Source organism: Pyrenophora tritici-repentis, chromosome 1, assembly GCF_003171515.1.
Source record: "Pyrenophora tritici-repentis strain M4 chromosome 1, whole genome shotgun sequence".
NCBI classification, from domain to species: domain Eukaryota; kingdom Fungi; phylum Ascomycota; class Dothideomycetes; order Pleosporales; family Pleosporaceae; genus Pyrenophora; species Pyrenophora tritici-repentis.
Window position 1 is genome coordinate 3500374 of NC_089390.1, and position 13553 is coordinate 3513926.

General features: G+C 51.9%; 6 protein-coding genes across 6 annotated transcripts; 4 read left to right on the plus strand and 2 right to left on the minus strand.

The window, feature by feature from the left end:
• Positions 1-538: 538 nt before the first annotated feature.
• PtrM4_013910 (Tymo-45kd-70kd multi-domain protein) lies at positions 539-1167 on the minus strand (the record flags this gene model as incomplete). Its single annotated transcript, XM_066103118.1, has 2 exons — positions 539-541; positions 589-1167. The coding sequence occupies 2 exons, from the start codon at positions 1165-1167 to the stop codon at positions 539-541; spliced, it is 582 nt and encodes a 193-aa protein (XP_065965320.1).
• Positions 1168-1878: 711 nt separating this feature from the next.
• On the minus strand, positions 1879-2466 carry PtrM4_013920 (HTA1, Histone H2A; the record flags this gene model as incomplete). The annotated part of the gene is made up of 3 exons (XM_001931312.1): positions 1879-2205; positions 2308-2390; positions 2448-2466. 3 exons carry the CDS (start codon positions 2464-2466, stop codon positions 1879-1881), a joined length of 429 nt encoding a protein of 142 aa, XP_001931347.1.
• A 1505-nt stretch (positions 2467-3971) lies between these two features.
• On the plus strand, positions 3972-6627 carry PtrM4_013930 (WD40 repeat protein; the record flags this gene model as incomplete). The annotated part of the gene is made up of 4 exons (XM_001931314.2): positions 3972-4065; positions 4134-4418; positions 4473-6317; positions 6368-6627. 4 exons carry the CDS (start codon positions 3972-3974, stop codon positions 6625-6627), a joined length of 2484 nt encoding a protein of 827 aa, XP_001931349.2.
• A 651-nt stretch (positions 6628-7278) lies between these two features.
• PtrM4_013940 (ARD multi-domain protein) lies at positions 7279-7905 on the plus strand (the record flags this gene model as incomplete). The annotated part of the gene is made up of 3 exons (XM_001931315.2): positions 7279-7308; positions 7361-7732; positions 7780-7905. The coding sequence occupies 3 exons, from the start codon at positions 7279-7281 to the stop codon at positions 7903-7905; spliced, it is 528 nt and encodes a 175-aa protein (XP_001931350.1).
• A 263-nt stretch (positions 7906-8168) lies between these two features.
• Positions 8169-9926, plus strand: PtrM4_013950 (XynB, Beta-xylosidase; the record flags this gene model as incomplete). The annotated part of the gene is made up of 1 exon (XM_066103119.1): positions 8169-9926. The coding sequence occupies one exon, from the start codon at positions 8169-8171 to the stop codon at positions 9924-9926; it is 1758 nt and encodes a 585-aa protein (XP_065965321.1).
• A 1766-nt stretch (positions 9927-11692) lies between these two features.
• PtrM4_013960 (uncharacterized protein) lies at positions 11693-13534 on the plus strand (the record flags this gene model as incomplete). The annotated part of the gene is made up of 2 exons (XM_066103120.1): positions 11693-11735; positions 11793-13534. The coding sequence occupies 2 exons, from the start codon at positions 11693-11695 to the stop codon at positions 13532-13534; spliced, it is 1785 nt and encodes a 594-aa protein (XP_065965322.1).
• Between the last annotated feature and the right edge of the window lie 19 nt (positions 13535-13553).

Consider the following 13553-nt stretch of genomic DNA (forward strand, 5'->3'; position numbering starts at 1 on the left):
ATAATTTGGTATGATGGCAAATGATTCACGTTCCTTTGTTGATCTGGCATATTGCATTCGCTTGAATGCAGCGCATGTTTCCTTTGTCCCGTACGGGGGACTAATAGGGAGCTTCATTTCTTCAGGTCTCTTCTTTGTACCTCTTATGCCTTGGAGCATCTTAACTACACCATTTAACAAATCTAGATTAGGCAGTGGCGTTTTCGGTTTGAAGCAGCGGGTTCCGGCGGGTTTCTTGGGCGGTGGATTAGGGAAGAGAGGTGTATGAGCAACTTGTTCAACAAGCACTTGTTTCAATTTCACATGTACCTCAGTCTGAGGTCATCATAACCCTAAGGTCTTCTCACGTACAGCGACTTTTCTTGGCTATCTCGACGCTGAACAGCGACTAGTCTCCCATGCCCTCCCCGTCTCCCTTTCCCAAGCTTTGATACCCCTCTTCCCACTCTCCCTCCCCTCCTTCTCAACACCACCAACTTCAATCTTAACCTCCACTTCTCCCCTTTCATCAACCACCCACCTCCCCTGCTCCACAACCTCACTCACTCTCGCCACCCCAGGCTCAACCCACGCCCCCTTTATCCTCACGAACGCACGCGTTTCCGCTTGTCCCCGCGCCCTTGTCCCAATAAGCTGCCTCAATACATCGCGAAACCGCATATCGCCTGCAACAACTACATGTAGCGCGTCTGTCGTACCGCTGCCACCACCGCTGTATGGAGAGCGGATGTACACGCGTAAACGAGTTAGTGTAGACGGCAAGATGAGGATTGTGTCTCTCTCTAGTTTCTCCGCAGCTTTGCGAGGCAGTCTGATACTCGTACGGCGGAACTCGGAGTCCATATCAAGATCTGGGGGCGTAGGCGTGGCTGTAGTGTCTGGGGTCCATTGGCGGCGGCGTCTATGCGTAGGGCGGTCTGGGAAGGGGCTATCGGAGGGCATGGTGTGATCCATGTAGTATGGGCCCTCTTGCGTGTCGTCTTGGTCTGAGGGGTGGGAGTCTGCGTCTGTGTAGAAGGAGGGGCGATGAGGACGGTAGCGGTGGCTGCGCCGGTGGGGAGGCGGAGAAGGCAGATGGGGTTGGGGCATGAAGTAGTTTGCGTAGGAGAAGGGGGTGGAGATGGGGAGACGGCGGAAGGGGTCGTGGGGGAATGGGGTATTGAACATGGTTCGAGTGTGAAACGGAGGCGGCTATTGTTGGAGAAGAAAAGTTGAATGAAGTTGGATCGAAAGATTTGAATTCAGGCAGGATAAGGAAACTAACATCTCATATTCAGCTCCCGCACCCTTGACATCGACTCGTCATGTGCGGTTTGAAGCAACGGGGACACGCAGTCTGTGGCACCAAACTCGGAATCAAATGGACTCGTGATTGTCGAGCGCCAAACTTGTGGATCCGACGTGCTTGCCCGTGGTTTTTGCACTCCACACTGGTTTGCGCATACAAAATGCGGGATTGCTCTTTGCAATGGTTCAAACAAATGGCTCGAGGAATGAAAGGCACGCCGACCTCCGTTACAGCTCAGTGAAATTGAATGGAGTGTTGTTACTACATACCAGCAAGAGACAAATGAAACCATGACCTCAACACCCGACCATCGCGCGCCTGACTAAATAGAGTTGAATACCTTATCCAGACATTCCCAAGTGAGCAGAATATAAAAAATTGAGGTGTACGGTAGTGATAAAATGACCGAAGAATAGACAACACGAAGGGTGCGTTTGTTGCATACATGTGTCAAGCACCTTCTAACATGTCTCCCATCCGCCTTAAGAGCCCACTGCTTTAGCTTTTGCTGCTGCAGAAAGCCCCCAGTAGATTTCATGGACCGGAATCTTGCTACGCTTTGGTCGTGAACTTGCAAGCAGATTTTGCGCCTATGCTTCGACCTTGGCAGCACCCCCCTTCTTCTTCTGCTCTACCTTGAGCAATAGCGCACGGTTGATATGTGGCAGAACACCTCCGAAAGCAATCGTAGCACGGATAAGCGTATCGAGTTCTTCGTCGCCGCGGATGGCGAGTTGTAGATGACGTGGCGTGATACGCTTCACCTTGAGATCCTTGGCAGCATTGCCTGCAAGCTCCAGTACTTCAGCAGTCAGGTATTCGAGAACGGCTGTTAGATAGATGCTGGCTTTGGCACCGATGCGCGTCTTTTGTCGCGTGAGGTTTCGGAGATGACGCTTTATGCGACCGCAGGGGAACTACAGAGAAGGAGCGATATCAGCGCGTGGTCTTTGTGTGCGGCTTGCGAAAGCATGGGCGGGGTGTGGTTGGGCGATGACGCGTATCGGGCAGCTACTCACTTGAAGGCCGGCTTTGGCGGAGTGCGACTTGGGTGTCTTGACATTTGAGTCGCCCTTTCCTCCTGTCTTGCCTCCGGTCTTTCCTGCGCATCTTGTTAGCTTTGGTGCCTGCCAGGGCGCGACGCAGAGTCAGCGCGTACCTTTACCACCGCCAGCCATATCTGATGATTTTTTCGGGATTGATGTCAGTGTCGATGGTATCAATAGAGGTGCGCGACCGTGTTACTGGAGTCTGAAAGCGGATTTGATGTGGTTGCGGTTGGCGGGGGGTGGGGTGAATGTGGTAAAGTCTTGCTGGGAAGGTCCCAATGTTGTGACAAGGTTGTAGCGTCCGACGCCTTTGTACCAATCGGGAAGGCTCCACTTGGCATGTACGAAGTAAGGCCCTATAATCCGAGCACAGCGCCGAAATTGCCCACTGTGCCACGCAAGCCGATGTAGCCTGGTCAATGATTGATCATTGTAAGCGATTCGTGAGTTGCCGTTTCGGTTGGGTGGCTGGTGCGGGTGTGCAGAGCGCCGGGCGTGGTTCCAACGTTGCCCAACAAAGACCAAGCGAGGGAGAGTAGGAAAACAACAAGACAGGAATGTAGAACAGAATGAAGAGAGAAAACAATATCAGACAATTGAAATGAGTGAAGTAAATACTACCGTGTTGCAATATCCATGGCAATGGAGGCGTACCAGCCAAACTGTTGTTAGAAAGAATTGACTCTTGGATACAAACTCTCTTGCTGACTTCTTTTTCCTCAGGTGCTCACCAAATATGTATAACGGATATATGGAAGTTGGTCTTTTTCTAGGGAGAATGTGGCAGCATCCCTTGCGCTCGTGCTGACATCGAATTGCTTTCGTGCAGTGATGGAGACTGGTATAGCCGTCCAAATATATCGTAGCACCAAAAAGAACTTGTTCCTAACTTGTTCGTGAGTAGTTTGGTCGCTCCAACGTCCAGCAAGTGGCTGGATGCACAACGTATGCTGTGTGAACTGAGGTAACATGAGTGACAAAGGGGACAGGAGCAAGGTGGGTAGGAGAAGAACCAGAGGTGAGAACCTACATCAAGTTTGAGTTATACAGGAAGCTGCTCATAATCAGTGATGTAGCTATCACTACAGATACCATTAGGAACTGGACAAGCCAGACTAGGAGGTTGTGAATTTGGGGCAAGATAGAATATCCTGATCAAAGTGTAACACAATAGCCGGATAAATATGCCGAGCACATTGCAGCAGTAGGGGTAGTTGATTTGAGACGATTTGGCGAGCTCCTACTATATGTTCTAATCCAGAAATACAGTGAAGTGCAGTCGCTGGCTTGCTCCGTTCGCAATGTTGGTGATAAGGGTCCGTGCATCCGCCGCACCAGCGCTACGACTGCATGGCTTCCTCTCCTGTACGACGACATATGTGCATGTTGCTGCAGCTGCCAGAAGAGCTGCTTTTGCGCTTCCACAGTGCTTTTCCTGCCTGCCCCGCCATAATCAGAATTGCTGCTACCGTCTGTCTTTTGACCGGCAGGCCCTGAAGCCCAAGATAGGTCAAGGCCAGATTCCGACACGTCGACCGCGCTCTTGCCGACCCCCCGACGCCGCATGTCAACCCTCACTTGACCCTCAGTGATTAGTTTAGTGCGCCGCGACAGCAACCTCGTACACAACTGTCATGGCCTGGCAGTCGCCCTCGGCCATGAACGGCGGCGGGCAGAACGGAGGGGGTGATGGCAATGCGCCAGCGGGGACAGAATATACACTACAGGGTACGCTGCACCCTCCCGGGCACACGGTATAGACAGGCAGAGAGGGCAATATGCTGACACTGGCACAGGCGTTATGCGCTTCCTCCAACTTGAATGGCACAACCACGAGCGCGCACGAAATGCATGGGACATTGAGCGGGCAGAGATGAAGGCCAAAATTGCAAAACAGGAGGGCGAGGTGCGAAGCGCGAAGAAGCTAAACGACCAACTGAACAAGCACATTCGCATGTTGGAGCACGCCCTCACCAACGAGAGAAAGAAGAAGACCGAGGCAGCGGGAGGGGATGCTCAGGCCATGACCGACGATAAGGCCGATACCAAGGGCAAGAAGAGCAACATGAACTCCACAAAGCGTGCGTACACTGTAAGAGCCTTGTTTAATATCTATACGCTAACTTCAACACCAGCCCAAAACAAGAAGCACAACTCCTTTCTCGATGTCGACTCTGACTTCCTCGACCGATCAGAGGCCGAACGGGACAGTCTACGAGAGAAGTCGAAGCTCTACCTCACCAAATGCGTCGAGGAGATCACATACCTTCTCACACCCCCGCCGCAGGCCCCATCACAACAGCAGAACTTACAGGCGCTTGCAAACGGGACTGGCTTTCTGAACCACGGCGAACCCTCAATGGACGACATCTACCTGCAACAGCATCGAAGGCCACAACCACACCTCCCCACCATGCCAGGCACATCCATGTCCCACCACCAACCCCCAAACATGGCCATGAATACTGAACTGCAGAGCTTGGCCAACCAACATCAGATCCACCATGCGACACAGATGATTCGAGAACCTTCACAGCAACAACCGCTTCCACAAAATGCTAACATGGCGCAAGAGCTCCTCGCACAGCAGCGCCAACCTCAACACAAGCAGCATTATACTGCAGTGCCCGAAGAGCAGGTCGAGAAGGTGACTCATGCCTTCGACAATGAAGGTCGTCAGATACCGACCCCGGAAGAGGAAATTGCAGCCTCCAACCAAGTTGCGAACGAAGAGAAAGACACAGATGATTGGATCTTTGACCCGGCATCCGAGGCAGCCCAGGAAGGCCCACCTCGGCGACCGGACGTCGAAGAATTTCCTTCCGCAAACAGTATACCTGCGAAATCGCCCCCGCGTCCCATCAAGAGGGCAAGCAAGGATCATGTTAGGCGACTGAGTAATGATCAGAAAGCTCAACAGGCCGCAGCCCAATCGGCAGCAAAAGCGGATCCGCAGAGCTTCAAGGTACGCTTCGCCCTCCGTGGTCATCTCGATGTCGTCCGATCCGTCATCTTCACAGGGGGCGGTAGCCCCAGCGAGCCAGAAATTTGCACAGCAGGAGACGATGGCATGATCAAGAGATGGATGATACCTGCAAGTTACGCGAATCAGCACAGCATGAACAATGACTTGGACATCCAGCCGTTTTGGTCACACAGGGGTCACGAAGGCGCCGTTACGTCGTTAGCGGCATGCCCCGCTTCCGCTCATTTTGCAACTGGTGGCAGAGTCTCTGGTGACGGTTGGATATTCTCAGGCGGCCAAGATTCTACAGTCCGTGTTTGGGAACGCGGTCGGGTGGATCCAAAAGCCATCCTGGAAGGCCACACAGACGCCGTTTGGACTGTGTGTGTCCTTCCAACCAACTCTGCCCATGTTTTCGCAGGCGAGTCGGGCAAATACGGTGGTCCGGACCGAGTCATTCTTGCTTCCGGGTCTGCAGACGGCACCATCAAAATCTGGGCAGTCAGCGCACCGCCTCAACTTGTGTCACCCCAAACTGGATCGCGACGTGGTGTTGGCGGCAGTCGGAGACACTCTGTCACTTCTGGATCGAACCACCCGTCCTCGCCGCAGCCTAGCATCGCTACTACCACACCATTCCATTACCAACTCATTCATACTATCGAGCGCGACACCCATCCTTCGCCAACATGCATCAGTCCGCTATCACCCACTGGCGAAAACTTCGTCGTTTCCTTCACCGACGCGTCGATACTAGTGTATGACACACGGACGGGTGAGGAGCTTATCGGCATGGCCAGCAATGAGTCTTACGACGGTACACCAGCCACTGGCATCACTTCGGTCGTGACGAGCTCTCAGTACCTTGAGAGTTCAGCTCAAGAGGCGGGTCGAGGCGGACCTGATGATGAAGCAATACATGGTCCGACCGGATCTAACAATGGTGGCGGCCTTGAGGGTGTCATTATTAGTGGGCACGAAGACCATCTTATCAGGTTCTTCGATGCCAACTCTGGTACGTTCAGCCTATTCCCACACAATTATCCTTGCTAACACACCAACCAGGTCAATGCACATACAGCATGCTCGCCCACCCCGCCGCCATATCTTCACTATCTCTGAGCAAGGACGGCCGCGAGGCTGTTTCTGCTGGCCACGATGCCTCAATTCGCTTCTGGTCACTTGACAAACGTATCTGCACGCAAGAAATCACTGCGCATCGCATCATGCGCGGCGAAGGAGTATGCAGTGTTGTCTGGAGCCAAGACGGTCGTCTTGTCGTCTCAGCGGGCGGCGACGGCATAGTTAAGGTCTTTGCAAGATAGTGTTTTGCAGAGCCACCAGCTACGACTTCTCTTCGCAATAATGAGCCTCGTCTGTTTCATGTGAACTATTGGCATTTTTAGCTGGACATACCCCGGGCTTTTTCTGAACCTTGAGCATACTTATGCGACTGATTGAGATGGAAAGGCAAGGCATGATTGATGGAATATGGGTGGTGGACACGGTAATTAGCGTCTTCTCAAAACGCACGCATCTTGGCCTACACTTCTTGTACAGTACCCACTTGAAACGGGGATACGCATTGCGTTATTGAGCGAGCGAGGTGTGGGATGGGTACGTGTTGGCACGCAACGTTAGGTTCTTCATACTCTGTATTATACCAAGGGACGACTAAGCCGGTGCTGTAGCAGCACCACAAGGCGAAAAGACGGCATACAGTCGGCTTTGCACCAAACTTGTTGATAGCAGGGGTGACGCTAGCTCGTGCAGTGAAAGGACGCGGATGTTGCTTCCCTTTGGCTGGGATATCCCCGCTGAGAAATTGCGATGACGCCATTCGCCACGTGGATTCAGGCACCGATGAAATTATTTCTCTGTTGCTGTAGCCCAACGTCGAAAGCTATACTCAACTTTAAGCTACCACGCGAAATATAAGCTCAACGAGATATCTCTGAAGTACAGTCACTAGCAAGATGAAGGCATACTGGTTCGACAACCTTCCAGTAATGCTCCACATATCCGCAATGGCGTACATCATCTGACTCACATCGACAGGGCGACCAACGCCAACCCCACAACTCTGGGCGCTCAGTTGACCCAAACTACCTGCAAAAGCTGGGCGTTATCTACTACCACGTACCCGAGGTCTCCGGTGTTGACGAGATCGCCACATCCCGCAATTACAAGAATCGTGATGAAATCACCGTCAGCCCGGAGAAGATGGGTGATATTTACGAGGAGAAAGTCAAGTCTTTCTTTCACGAGCACTTGCACGAAGACGAAGAAATTAGATACATTCTAGATGGCGCGGGTTATTTCGACGTCAGGAGCGAGGTGGACGACTGGGTGAGGATCTGGCTTGAGAAGGGTGACTTGATCATTCTGCCAAGTGGGATCTATCACCGATTTACTACTGATGAGCAGAACGTAAGTGCATTCTGCATTATTATGGCTGCGGTGCTGAAAACACATAGTATACAAGGGCCATGCGCTTGTTCAAGGACGAGCCGAAGTGGACGCCGCTTAACAGGGGAGAGGAGACGGACGAGAACCAGTACCGGAAGGAGTATCTGAAGCTCAGACAAGGGCTTACAACTTGAGTTCTACTAGTTGCGTGCTGGGGAAAAAGCAGTTTTCGCCGCACAATTGACCATGCCTAAAACTGCAATCCGCGTCTTCTCATTTCCCCAGCTTCTCCTCTTTTCGCTTAAATCCCGCATACGTTCCCTCCACATCCCGCACCACGTTTCCCGATACTCTACCAAACTGTGATGAGATGCTCACATAGCGGCCCGAAAATGATTTGCAAGAAACAATAAATACTCGACCCTTTTATTTAGTTGTACAGAACATATTTGACAACATGTCGCTCTTTACCGCGGGTTCCCTAGTGTTTGGGTTGTTCTCAGGCCTGATCAACGCTCAGACTGTGGCCTACAACAATCCAGTACTTCCGGGATGGCATTCAGATCCTAGCTGCGTCTTTGTTGCAGAGCTGGAAAACACCACATTCTGCACGACCTCGAGCTTTTTAGCCTTTCCCGGAAACCCAATTTACGCTAGCCAAGACTTGGTGAACTGGAAGCTCGCCAGCAACGCGCTTAGTCGTGTAGAGCAACTACCTGAGATTCGCACAGCTACAAATCAGCAGTTTGCGGGCATGTTTGCAAACACATTGCGCTTCAACAAGGGCCGATTCTACCTCATCTCGGCATGGATCAACACCGATATCCCGAACCCTAGATTCATTCTGAGCACTGCAACTGACCCCTTCAACGATGCTTCCTGGGGCGACCTAATGTTGTTTGAGCCATCTGTTCGTACAATCGACCCGGATATCTTCTTCGATGATGATGGCTCCATCATTGTTGCCTCTTCCGGTACACCTATCATCGCCTCTTATCTGGATATCACTACAGGAAAGTTGAGCGAGCCGTGGACTATGTGGAATGGCACAGGAGGCCAAAATATCGAGGGTCCTCATCTTTACAAGAGAGACGGTTATTACTACCTGCTCATTGCTGAGGGTGGTACTCAACTCGGCCATTCCGCGACGATAGCTCGATCCAAGAATCTGATAAATGGAACTTGGGAAGCGTCACCAAGCAACCCTCTGGTTTCTAACAGTGGTACAAACGAATACTTCCAGACTGTCGGACATGCAGACTTGTTTGAAGATGCGAGTGGAAACTGGTGGGGCGTTGCGTTATCAACAAGAGGTGGTCCCGCTCTATACAACCAGTCAATCTTCCCCATGGGTAGAGAAATGGTGCTCTACCCCGCCTCGTGGCCAACTGGAGGATTCCCAACCGCACACGAAGTCCGTGGAGAGATGAGTGGCCCGCTGCCTCCAAGCCAGCCAAACGGCGACAGTCGTGCGTCAGGCCCGCAAGTAGGTCTTGCGGAAAGCGTCGATTTCGAATGCGGATCCTCGATACCGAAATCTTGGCTCTTCTGGCGCGCACCCTTTGACTCATCCTCCTTCCAAATCTCACCTAAAGACCACCCCAACACTCTCCAACTCACCTCCTCGCGCGTAAATCTGACCGGTGACGCCACCTTTAACGCCACGGTCGAGGGCCTCGTGGCTGTTTTTCGCCGCCAGGAACACACTTTTTTCAACTACACTGTCAATCTGCATCTTGATTTCGGCACGGCTCCCGGCGACGAACTCGGCGTGTCCAACTTTCTGAATCAGGACCAACATGTCGATCTGGGTATCGTGTATCTGTCCACCAACAACAACTCAGATCTAGCACCGCACTTCCGCTTCCGCACAAACTCTGTTCGCGCGAAGATGCCGAGTGAGATTACAAAACCAGTCCCCCAGGCTTGGTCTCAAAAAGGTGCTGCTATCCGTGTGCGGATTTCGCCTGTGAGCGAAAGCGTGTATAGCTTCTTTGTTGCGCCGGCTGGAAACCCACAGGAAGAGACGCTGTTTACAGAGTATAGCACTACGTTGCTGTCGGGTGATGGCGCGGGAAGTGGTGGGTTGTTTGGGGTTTATGCGACGACGAACGGAAATAAGGGACATGTGTTTGACGGGTATGTGAGTGAGTGGCGGTATATGCCTGTTGCGCAGAAGTTAGATTATGATGTCACCGTTTCGGTGCAAGATTGACGTGTAGGGAGGCCGAGAAAGGATGTAAATGTAATGTGAATCAATGAGTGCATAGCAAGTGTTATCAGGGGTCATGGTTTTGTGAGCCTAGACCCGCAGGAATACTGATCTTATGAGACGTCGCAATGTGTTGAACAGACATTGCTATTTCAATTGTAGAAAAGACAAGGATAAATCTCACTTCCACTTGTGATAATCCTTGCAAAAACAAGACTCCCCTAGGTATATCCTTCCCAATGTCGCTCTGACATGAACAAAAAACATTCTCATAAAATCAATTGATTGAAAAATTGAAGAAAGAAACACAGGAGTCAGTAACTACAAACATATTATTAGACATTCACCCAAGTCCCCTACCCGTCAGCGACCAACAATCAGTACATTCAAGCAACTTGGATAACTTGGACACTTTCGGGGCCTTGGGCGCCCTAGCCGCCATCGGAAACCACAGACTTCCTCCTCGTAAGCGCGACAGACTACTCCGCTTCCACAGGATTAGTGCTCTTCTTCGCCTTCTTGACGGGTCGAGGTGATGACTCTGCTGTTGAGGGGGGAGTGTCTTCGCCATCTTCCTCATCGGCGGCTACTCGCTTGCGCTTTCCGACTGTGGAGGCAGTGGGGGTATCGGGGGTACCATGAGTAGCTGATGTAGCTGACGTAGGTGTAGTGGGAAGCTCTGTACTATTCTCCGCAGCGGCCTCACGCCAGACTTGCTATCAGTCAGGTAACTCAGTTCGAACTGACTGAACTGACTGCCAAGACTCAGTTCAGTCAGTCAGTTCTTGAGGCAGCTGGACGTCAGTCCAGTCAGTTCAGAAGCCTCCAGACTGACTGAACTGACTGACGTTAGACTGACGTTAGCTGTTTTTAAAGCAGTATTTTAGAGTTGTGAAAGCCACATTTAGTGCGGCTTCGAAGCCGCGCTAGTCCTAGATATAAAGACACTAATCCTATATAAGTTAAAGCATCTAGCTTTAAGCTAATTAGAGTTTGCGGAAATGCGCTACCCGGTGCGCACCTAGTAAGCCTTTCGCGTCGCGTCGCGTCGCGTCTGCTATACACACGACGCTAGACTACTGTTGCCATAATACTTCTTGGTGTACTTCATGTCTACTCCCTCTAATTCAGGCCTTCGCCGCCTTGTAGAATGCGACAAGCGCAATTCTCCTCTACCATCGCTATCAAACGCGCCTACTGTTGGCGATACTGCGAGCGAGGCCCAGGCTGATGAGCCCTTGGCAGTACAGGCGGACTTCCCCAACGACGGCGACGACGACGACGACGACGACAATTACGACGGGCTTGATTTTAAGCGTGTGCCGTATCTTGAGCGGCGCCAGGTTGAGCGTAATAGTCGCGGTGGGCCAAAAAGCTGGATCTACCGCCACGGCTGGGCCGTCTGGCACCGCAAGTACAAGAAAAACTACTGGCTTTGCCGGTACTGCCATCAACGACGGAAGCAGGAGGCTTGCTACGAGGCTGACAGCACTACAAACGCCGGCCGACACCTCTCAGGCAACAAGCCTGGACACTCACACGGACCTAACGGACCTGTACCAATTGCTAGCCGGGAGGGCAATATTATGGGCGCGCTCGCAAAGTCCCAAGTACATATTATGAGGTCTAAAGGGATAGAAGTATCGCAAGAGGTAGCAAACGAGATAGCAGCAAGCTTTTCAACCTCTCGATTTCAGGACGCGCTGAAGGACTGGGTAGTCGCGGACAACCAGAGCCTTCGCGTAATAGAAACGCCGCAGTTTCGAGCCATGATTGCGGCCGTGAGCCCGCTAGCCGAAGCTCTCCTTTGGCGTAGCCACTAAACGCTCCACGATCATATTATTACTGAGTACAATACATACATACTAGCTGTTGCCAACTACCTTCGCGAAGCCCGGTCGCTTATACACGTGTCATTCGACAACTGGACTTCAACTGGTGGGCAGTATGCTTTTACTGGCCTCTGCGTACATTACCTTAACAGCGAGGGCAAGCTAGTTGACCACCTGCTTGGGTTGCCTGAGCTACACGGGGCGCACACTGGCAATAATATTGCCGCTGCAGCAACAACAATACTTCGGCTATTTGGCGTTGACAACGCGAGGGTTGGGTACTTTGTGCTTGACAACGCAAGTAACAATGATACTGCAGTTGAGTCCTTAGCAGAGGAGTTTGGCTTTATCGCAAGCGAGCGGCGGCTGCGGTGCTGCTGCCATATACTCAACCTAAGCGCACAATTAGTAATTTGGGGCAAAGACCGTAGCGCGTACGAGAATGAAGCCGCACACCTTGAGGAAGAGGAGAAGTACATGGATGAGTGGCGCAAATACGGTCCTGTTGGCGTCCTCTTTGACGTGATTGCGTCTATCTGTACGCCTCAAACTCGACAACTACTAGAGCGCCTACAGTGCGAGGAGGCAGAGTCTCTAGGTGTTACACCCCACATCCGGCAGCTTGTGAAGCCTGTTAAGACACGCTGGAATAGCTATTTCAACACGTTTGTCCGTGCAGCTGAGCTACACGGCCCTATCGATGGCTATATTGAGTGTAAACTTGAGGAGCATAGTGCTGCAACAGCAACCTCACGACGCCGGAAGAATCGTGAGCAGCTCCCTGCTGCCCAGCCACGGTTATATATACGCGAAGGGGGTCTAAACGGCAAGGACTGGGCGACAATAACAGAATACATTCGACTCCTTGAGCCATTTGCCGAAGCTACACGGCTACTTGAAGGTCGCGGCCGACACGGCCGACACGGCGCTATATGGGAAGTTCTAGTAACGTTTGAGTGGCTTCTTGACCAGCTTGAGGCTCTCAAAGACCGCCTTAAGGATGTAAATTACGAAGATCTAGATGCGCCTGAAGATCATCTTATTACAAACGTTAACCTTGCGCATTGTAAGCTTGCTGAGTACTACGCAAAATTCGATAACGCGCCTGTCTACTACACTGCTACAATACTACACCCGCACTACAAACACCACCTCTCAGCGCTCTGGAAGGTGCCTGACACCCATGTCACTGCCCGTGACGGTGTCCACTATCGCGACGGCTGGCTTGACAATAACCACCGGGCATTCCTGCGCATGTGGCAGGGGCGGAAGGACTCTGCAGCCACTTCAGCTCACACTGTAACGCCGCCGCGTAAGAAGCCCCGGCTAGGGATTTCAACGTCGCGATCAGCTTTTCTACAGTCGTCAATTGAGCAAAGCACACGGCAGTTAGAGGCAAGCCTTGCTGAGGATGAGTATGAGATATGGAAGCGGCAACCAGCGTTAGCTGAGGAGGATTGGCTGTCTCTTAATCCGCTTCTATACTGGGAGTCAGTTGCTGGGCAGTTCCCTATACTCTCAAAGTTCGCTATTGACGTCCTAACAATACCAGCAGCAGCGGCAGACTGTGAGCGGACTTTCAGCGAGCTTGGCGACATGTTAGGCACCCGGAGACTCCATATGAAGCCAGAGCTTATTTCAGCTTTGCAGAGCTTGAAGAGCTGGAAGAGGCTTGGTATACAGCCAACAACTACCTCAGCTTCTGGGCTAGCGCGCACACTATCAGAGGAAGAAATCTCAAAAGTACAGGAGCATTTATCTCAGTTCGACGTCAGGTAACTCAGTTCAGTCAGTCCAG